Source organism: Quercus suber, unplaced genomic scaffold, assembly GCF_002906115.3.
Source record: "Quercus suber isolate HL8 unplaced genomic scaffold, Cork oak 2.0 scaffold_315, whole genome shotgun sequence".
Lineage (NCBI taxonomy): Eukaryota > Viridiplantae > Streptophyta > Magnoliopsida > Fagales > Fagaceae > Quercus > Quercus suber.
This window is the reverse complement of record NW_027069770.1, coordinates 378,887-387,533: the sequence shown is the minus strand read 5'-3', so window position 1 is coordinate 387,533 and position 8,647 is coordinate 378,887. Positions and strand designations below refer to the sequence as shown.

The following is an 8,647-nucleotide window of genomic DNA, read 5'->3' as shown; positions in this document are numbered from 1 at the left end:
CCAAAACTTGTCTATCAACAAACTCTAACAATTCTGCATAGTAGCGATCTTTCACATCGTAATTAGTCACAGAATTCTAAAGACAATAATAAACTTGCCTATCACCAGACTGATAATTCAGCAATATAGCGATCTTTCACATTGTAAGGTGAGGTTATCTAAACACAAGACATCTCATCAGAAAGAACCAAATTAAAGTATGAAAGTTTAGTCCACAAGAGTCTTTGTAGATACTATTGGAACACAGTTCTCCAAAATAATAGAGTACCAATCCTTGGATACACATTTGTTGTATCGAATTAGATTAGGCAATCTACATAGTATCCGAACCAATACATCTTTGCATAACTGAGGGTGAAAGCACACGTCTTTGTTGATCGAATTGACATCATATATAGGATGGTTAAAAGTGAAAAGCCTTCACAGCAAAGCAGTTAAGAAAAATATGAATAAGATTGAGGAACAAGATAAATCAAATTCTATTAGCTTGATAAAAGTGCAAAATTCCTAAATTAAAAACTGCAACGTGCATAATGAAAAAATAAAAACAGTATTAGAAACCAGCTAGAAGCCAAATATAATATAAGAAAAATATGTTAAAAAAAAAAGTGTTACGTCCACAATGTTTTTACAATATTTTTAAAACAAATTACATGTGGTAAATTGTTATTAGTTTTAATTTGAATCCACAACTTAAATTACTTTTTGGCCCAACTTATAATAACCAATAACAACTTACCACTCAAGATTTGTTATGAAAATGTTGTAAATATGGTATTTCTCAAACAAAAAATTAGGTTTTTTTACATTTCAATTTTTTGATTTTGTAGTGCAGAATATAGTTCACCAACAGGTATATATAGCGGAAATCCCCGTCGGCTGAGTTAGGCACTGTGGCACTCACTCTCTCTCTCTCTCTCTGACCACAACCGTCTTTGTGAAAATCATGAGATTCCAGACTTTGACATTTATTGGAACTTACTACGACTTCTTAAAATCACATCACAAACAAAAAAATAAAAATCCCAACATGGCAGGCCAAGCAAGCAACAATGGCGAAGATAGTGATCCAAGACTTTCCTATGACAAGTCTCTCTCGATCTGTACCGTCCATAAAGTTACACTTACACAGCCCCTTCCACCCATCAAAAACAAAAACATGATCTTCACGCAACAACAAAGCCTTAGTAACCAGAAACAGAGCAAAAGCAAGTTGTGGAAAGCACTTTACTGTATAGTGCTGGCGTTGACTTCAATATTAATGACACTGCTTCCAATTGTGACTCTCACGGTCTTGAACCACTTTCTTAGTTTACCATCAATCAATCTTTGTGCCTTTTTTCTATCTAACTTTTTGTGTTTCTGGTTCTCGTTCTCTGTTTCAAGGTAGGTGTCTGTCTCTGTCTCTGTCTATGTCTTTTATTTTTCTCTCTCTCTCTCTTTTATTGATTGCCAAATGGGCTGGTTTACTTTTCTCTTTCTTCTAATGCCTTAAAGCTCAATTGGGTATTAGTTCAATTCAGCAAATATCACCGCTAAGGCCTCTCTTTCTTTCCACATTGCAGGTATTTCTAGTCTCTTTAGTTGCGTGTTCTAGGTGACATACGTTTAGGCATATCAGGTGCTTGAGGTACTACTACTCATAGTCTTTTAGTGCTTTGATTGTCTTCGTTTGTTTGTTTCAAACTCCAATTTATTCTCTTTATTTTGAATTTTTGTTTTGCATTAAGAGATGTTTAGAGGCTAACAACTGGTGTCATTGCCTTTTTTTAGTTGTCAACTTGCTTTTTGATCAATGGCTTCAGTTAGTTGATGATCATGATACTAATGCTTAAGATAGATTTCTGCCTACATGCACTTATTTGAATCTTTCTCCATCAAAGTTCGTTTTTTCTTTCATTAGAATCCGGTTTGGCCACCCTCACTTGCTTTCCTGTTTTGCCTTATCCAAAATGACAAGGCCATGGAGTTCTGTCATGCAAAAGCTGTTTCATTTGGCATTGTTAATTCTTTTCAGTGTCATCCTTGTCAGCTCTGTAAATGAAGAGGGTGTTTCTCTTTTGGAGTTTAAGAGATCCCTTTCTGACCCTAATAACAATCTTGAGAGCTGGAATTCATCTGACTTGACTCCTTGCAATTGGATTGGCATAGTTTGTACTGATTTTAAGGTAACTTCTGTCAATCTCACTGGCTTTGACCTGTCTGGTACTTTAGCTCCTAGCATTTGTAATCTTACTCATTTAACTGAGTTGAATGTCTCCAAAAATTCAATTTCTGGTCCCATTCCTAAAGATCTTGCTATCTGTCATAATCTAGAAATTCTAGATCTTTGCACCAATAGGTTTCACGGGGAATTTCCGACCCCAATCAGCAAAATGATTGCACTTAGAAAGCTTTACCTGTGTGAGAATTACATATATGGTGAAGTGCCTGAAGAGATTGGAAACTTAACTTCTCTTGAGGAGCTTGTCATTTACAGTAATAATCTCACTGGCTCAATTCCTGTTTCAATTAGTAAGTTGAAACAGGTTAGGATTATCAGAGCAGGTCGAAACCTTTTCTCGGGTCCAATACCATCTGAAATTAGTGAGTGTGAGAGCTTAGAGGTATTAGGACTGGCACAAAATAGGCTAGAAGGTTCTCTTCCTAGAGAGCTCCAAAAACTTAAAAATCTTACCAGTTTGATCCTTTGGCAAAACCGTTTATCTGGTGAGATTCCTCCCGAAATTGGGAATATCAGTGGCCTAGAATTGCTTGCCTTGCATCAAAATGCTTTGACTGGAAGTTTACCTAAAGAGCTAGGCAAGTTAACCCAGCTGAAAAGATTGTACATTTATACCAACCAGTTGAATGGAACAATTCCAGAGGAACTAGGGAACTGTACAAGTGCTGTTGAGATAGATCTTTCTGAAAATCAGTTAAGTGGGATCATTCCCAGAAACTTGCACCAGGTTTCTGGTCTTCGCTTGCTTCACCTTTTTGAAAACATCCTGCAGGGAAGTATTCCTAGGGAACTTGGCCGTTTGAAGCTGCTTCAAGGGCTAGACTTGTCTATAAACCGTTTGACAGGCACAATTCCCTTAGACTTTCAAAATCTTATATACTTGGTGGATTTTCAGCTTTTTGACAATCTTCTAGAGGGTTCCATTCCTCCCTACCTTGGACTTAAAAGTAACCTTTCTATTCTCGACATGTCTGCAAATAATCTTAATGGCAGCATACCTCCAGATCTGTGCAAGCATCATAAACTGCTATTTCTGAGCCTTGGGTCAAATTGGTTATCAGGAAATATACCTTATGGCCTAAAAACATGCAAGTCTCTAATACAGCTAATGCTAGGAGACAACCAGCTTACCGGAAGCCTTCCTGTTGAATTGTATGAACTTCATAATCTTTCTGCTCTTGAACTCTTTAAGAACAAATTCTCAGGGCTAATTCCCTCAGAGATAGGCAGGCTTGGGAATTTGGAGAGGTTGCTCTTGTCAGATAACTTTTTTGCTGGGTATATCCCTCGAGAGATTGGAAATCTTGCTCAGCTGGTTACATTTAATGTTTCCTCTAATCGGCTTTCAGGAAGTATTCCCCATGAGTTGGGAAATTGTACCAAACTACAGAGGCTTGACCTCAGTAGGAATCAGTTTACTGGCTATCTCCCTGATGAACTTGGCAAGCTAGTAAATCTGGAACTTTTGAAGCTTTCTGATAACAAATTTATAGGAGCTATACCAAGTAGCTTAGGGGATCTGGCTCGACTAACAGGATTGCAAATGGGGGGAAATAATTTTTCTGGAAGCATTCCTGCTGAGCTGGGTGATCTTACTGTTCTACAGATTTCCCTAAACATAAGCCATAACAAACTTTCAGGTCCAATTCCTGACAATTTGGGGAACTTGCAGATGTTGGAATCACTCTACTTGAATGACAATCAGCTTACAGGTGAAATTCCTGCATCAATTGGTGGGCTGCTCAGCCTTCTGGTATGTAATCTTTCTAACAACAATTTGGTAGGAATTGTGCCTAATACCCCTGTATTTCAAAGAATGGATTCCTCAAATTTTGCTGGAAACAATGGGTTGTGTACCATAGGTTCATACAATTGTCATCCACCGTCAACTCCATCTCTTACTTCAAAACCAAGCTGGATAAAAGGTGGTTCATCAAAAGGGAAATTAGTGTGCATATTCTCTGTTGTTGGGTTCCTTTCTATGCTTTCTATAGTGAGCATTTGTTGGGTTATAAAACGCCGCAGGTCTGCTTTTGTTTCACTTGAAGAGCAAACAAAGTCTGATGTGTTAGATAACTATTACTTTCCCAAAGAGGGTTTCACATACCAGGACCTCTTGGAAGCTACAGAAAACTTTTCAGAAAGTGCAGTTCTAGGAAGGGGAGCCTGTGGCACTGTCTATAAGGCTGTCATGGCTGATGAGGTGATTGCTGTCAAAAGGCTGAACTCCCGTGGTGAAGGAACGAGAGTTGACAGCAGCTTCCATGCTGAGATATCGACCCTTGGAAAGATCAGGCATCGTAATATTGTCAAGCTCTATGGCTTTTGCTATCACCAGGACTCTAATCTTCTCCTATACGAGTACATGGCAAATGGAAGCCTAGGAGAACATCTACATGGAGATGTACAAACATGTTTACTTGACTGGAATGCTCGATATAGAATTGCTCTTGGAGCAGCAGAGGGTTTGTGCTATCTTCATCATGATTGTAAGCCCCGCATCATTCACCGTGATGTGAAGTCAAACAATATTTTATTGGATGAGGCATTTGAAGCATGTGTTGGAGACTTTGGCTTGGCAAAGTTGATGGACTTTCCTTACTCAAAATCCATGTCTGCAGTGGCAGGCTCATATGGCTACATTGCCCCAGGTAATAATATGATTAAAAAGATACTGATTACTGCATTTTTCTGATGCTTTAGTTCTCATCCTTCTCTTCCATAATTTCTGATACAGAAAATTTTCATCTTTGTTTATCATTTGTCAATGATATTAGGAAACTTTTCGGAAGAAATATTATAAGGAACATGTAATGTGGTGCTTTTGTGGGAAGGAAAAAGCTCAACATCATATTTTTAAAAATGGTGTGAGAACTGATATTAATTGGGTTTTTTTTTTTAATCCCACTTTATACCTCTGACCTTTTTTTTTTTTTTTTTCGGTTACAGAATATGCTTACACTATGAAAGTGAATGAGAAATGTGACATCTACAGTTTTGGGGTTGTTTTGCTGGAATTAATTACTGGAAGGTTACCTGTTCAACCACTGGAGCAGGGAGGTGATCTAGTCTCTTGGGTGAGAAGAGCAATCTATGACAAGGTTCCAATAATGGAACTATTTGACAAACGTCTTGATCTGAGTGGGCCAAAGATGACTGAGGAGATGTCTTTAGTTCTCAAGATTGGATTGTTCTGCACTAGTACTGCCCCACTTAATAGGCCAACAATGAGAGAGGTTGTTGTGATGTTGCTTGATGCTAGGGAAGCTGAAAGTGATTCTCCATCATCTCGAACATCAGCAACTGCATTAGATGAAGATGCTTCTTCCAGAGGTTAGAAGTTAAATTTCAAAGACATACTTATTTTTATTTTCTTTTTCTTTTTTGTGAAACTTAGTAATATGATTTTCTATTGATGCCAGTTGCCTAAATAAATTTATAATCTGATTCTTTAAGGCTTAATTTTCCCCTTTGATCTTGATTGCTAGGAGTGAAGTGTGCATTTTTAACTGGAATATATCCAGACAGTCTACCAAAAATGCTTTTGAAAATACTAATGAGTATCGTCATTTTAATCTTCTTCATCCTCTTCGCATTTATTCTGTGGTTGCATTGCACTATTGTTTGCAAGTTCTACAAGACATGATTTTAACGGTTAGCAGCTACTCATTAATTAGAAATAGCTTATGGTAGGCCTCCTCCCTTTTCTTTGTCCTATGACTCAACCTAACTCAGTTAAGCCAAAAGCCTAATTAATTAGGTCAGCTTTTATGGATCCTCTTTAACTAATAAAGGTAGATATTCTATCCATCCCATGTAAATCAGACTTTCTTACCCCTCCCTATTTGGTGTATTCTTCTTCAAGGCATCCCATAAATTTTAGGCCTTTCTTCAACTTCTCCTACCCAATCAAAAGAGAATATGATAATGAAAATTGTTGCATATGATGCATGGTAAATGCCAATAGTTGATATATTTTTTGTTTGGTAATACCACTATGCATTTCAATTCCCATATAAGAATCATGAAAAATTATTTTGTTAATTAATTGATGAGACTTTTTCGAAGGCTTTGTACTAAACGAGTTATACATTCATTGTATTGAGTTTGGTTGGTCAATTATAGCCATTGGTTCCGTCATCTTAAAAAGCAATTCCATACATCCTAGACTAAAAAGTAAAAACCTCCCTCATTTCTCATTTTCAATGCTCCATCACACCTTTCTTGCCAGCACCACCCCCACTACTTAGATTAAGTATGGATCATCAAATGTGCTTTATCCACTAGTTCAGATAGAAGGAAGAAAACTGCTAAGGAGTTCAACTGATTCAATGTCTCTATCATGAGCTCTTTTATCCTCCATCATAGGTACAAAGTAGGAAAACAACAGGCTTCGTTCAAATTTGTATCACAAGCTTCATGCCTATGTCATTGACTTGTTTAATATGATTCTATTGAGATATTGTTCAGATTGGATGATTAATTATTTAGAGAACTAAAATTGGTCTGCATGATTCTGAATTTTGCAGATTACTTGGATCCATAGGAGGCTCTCCTCTATTCTCCAAGGAGAGAGCTTGGACATGCACGTATGATGTATCCATTAATTGCCATTCTCAACCAACGTCTGCCTGTTACCACTTTGGATTATGCAAAGCAATAATGATTTTCTCTTTTGTCTTTGTTCTGCTGCTAACATTGTCTGTCCCACAACTGAATTCAGTAATATTAGTTTAGAAGCATATTGTAATTGCTATTAAAAATAACAATTCATCACTGTACCCAACCTAAATGAGTTATACGCATCTCTCTAATATCCTATTCCAAACATATCTCCCTTTCTTTCCCCTTTCTGGAAAGCACTCCAGCATTTGACAGCACAAGCAAATCTAATCGCATATGGTTGAAACCAATAACAAAGAGGGAGATGACCTCAGTTTTAAACCTATTCGGTTAAATAAAGTAACAACAGTCTCACATTTATACTTATTCTTTCATTTGTTATATAAAACAAATGAAATTCTACAGCTTCTGGTGAAGATTTTTATATGACAGCAGAGCAGAAAATGAATTCACTGTGGTACCTCTATTTGGTATCTATGTCAATTTCAAGTTCTCTTATCGTTTTCCCAGAAGACTGTTGGAGCATTTTAGGGTTCTAAATAAAATCCTGTTTGAGAAATCAAACAGTAAATACATTTTTTGTATATATATTTGAATTGAATTTAGTATACTAAAGTATTCTCTATTGTTCATACTTTCAACCCACCCCACATTTCTTGTGCAAGTTCCTTTTGCCACATCTCTTGAGAAGGCCTTTTGACTAAAGTTAACTAGAGGCCTTTCTGTCCTTTTACTTACTGTAAATTAAGCTGATAGCTAGGTTGTCTACTGCTACTTCTTTTGAAGACTAAACAATAAAAAGCAGCGAAATTTCTATGCGCCAAACACAAGTTTTGATGACTTGATTGGTCTTCTCTACAGAAAATTTTCGAAGAATGCGGACTTTAATCTTATTCAAGATTCTTTAAGTTTCATTCCTTGCCTCTGTTGTCTGTCTATTAATGTTTGCAAAGATTCTAAATCCCTCAGTCCAAGATTTTGGTGGAGGGAAAAAGATAAATATGAGAACATTAATTTGTCTGAATAATAAGTAATCTGTGATGTCTGTTGAGTATGCAAAAAATGTTGGGGTTAATGATTTTAGAAACTTCTTTAACATGCATCAAGCCATGCCTGACAGAACTAGCTGAGAGCTACTAAGCCAGTTTCTTTGGTATGTTGTCCAAAAGATAAACATTATTACCCTTTCAATCTACCAAAAAATGTTGCATGAAAGTGAAATGACAAAGTAAATTTGAGAGAAGATTATCACTGTCACTGATGCATATCATAATTGGCTTATCAACTTAGGTGGGAGCAATTTTCTTTGCAAATTGGAGTTGGCTTCCTTTAACATTACGTGGAATCTCAACCTGAGGTTTCTTAGTGAGTTTAATGGAAAAACCTCAAGAGCTAAAGGTTGATATTGTAGGATTCTGTTGAGGTTACATCCCATCAGTGAAGGCTAGATTAATCCATCAAAACTTTTTCCCCTCAGGTGGGGGTAAATTGAACTTTCCATGCTCCCATCTCATCTAGTCATTCTTCAGCATTAAACAACAAGAAGATTGGAAAGTAGTGTTTCCCTGAAAAGCATTTTCACCTACTTGCACCATAGTGACAAATAGATTTCCTTTCCAAAAATCTTTGCTAAAAGTAGTGTTTCACATGAGTTACTAAAAGAAAAGACGTTCAAATTCTATTGAGTAGAAGAAAGATAACAAGTCTAGCATTGCTTACTTGCAAGCTTTTCTCTCAAACTACAAAGAACTCAACATAACCATTGCTGCCTTTTCAAGACTCAAATTCCCGTCATTTTAC

General features: G+C 36.7%; 1 protein-coding gene across 3 annotated transcripts; it reads left to right on the top strand.

Annotated features, from left to right (window-relative positions):
- Positions 1–1,027: 1,027 nt before the first annotated feature.
- LOC112010913 (leucine-rich repeat receptor-like serine/threonine-protein kinase At1g17230) lies at positions 1,028–7,054 on the top strand. Of its 3 annotated transcripts, XM_024043290.2 has the most exons (4): positions 1,028–1,386; positions 1,566–4,875; positions 5,174–5,557; positions 6,754–7,054. In XM_024043290.2, exons 2-4 carry the CDS (start codon positions 1,953–1,955, stop codon positions 6,768–6,770), a joined length of 3,324 nt encoding a protein of 1,107 aa, XP_023899058.1. In that variant the 5' UTR covers positions 1,028–1,386; positions 1,566–1,952; the 3' UTR covers positions 6,771–7,054. The 3 variants fall into 3 exon arrangements, 2 of the variants coding, with proteins under 2 accessions (XP_023899058.1, XP_023899057.1); XR_010632749.1 differs by lacking the exons at positions 1,028–1,386; positions 6,754–7,054 and adding an exon at positions 5,002–5,089 and having other exon boundaries at positions 1,409–4,875; positions 5,174–5,278; XM_024043289.2 differs by lacking the exon at positions 1,028–1,386 and having other exon boundaries at positions 1,415–4,875.
- Positions 7,055–8,647: the final 1,593 nt, after the last annotated feature.

What these genes read in the sequence shown, in the direction of transcription:
- LOC112010913 (XM_024043290.2), top strand. Translation starts at nt 1,953, where the DNA reads ATGACAAGGCCATGGAGTTCTGTCATGCAAAAGCTGTTTCATTTGGCA. An exon ending in ATATGGCTACATTGCCCCAG is followed by an intron (nt 4,876 to 5,173) that starts GTAATAATATGA and finishes TTTCGGTTACAG; the next exon opens with AATATGCTTACACTATGAAA.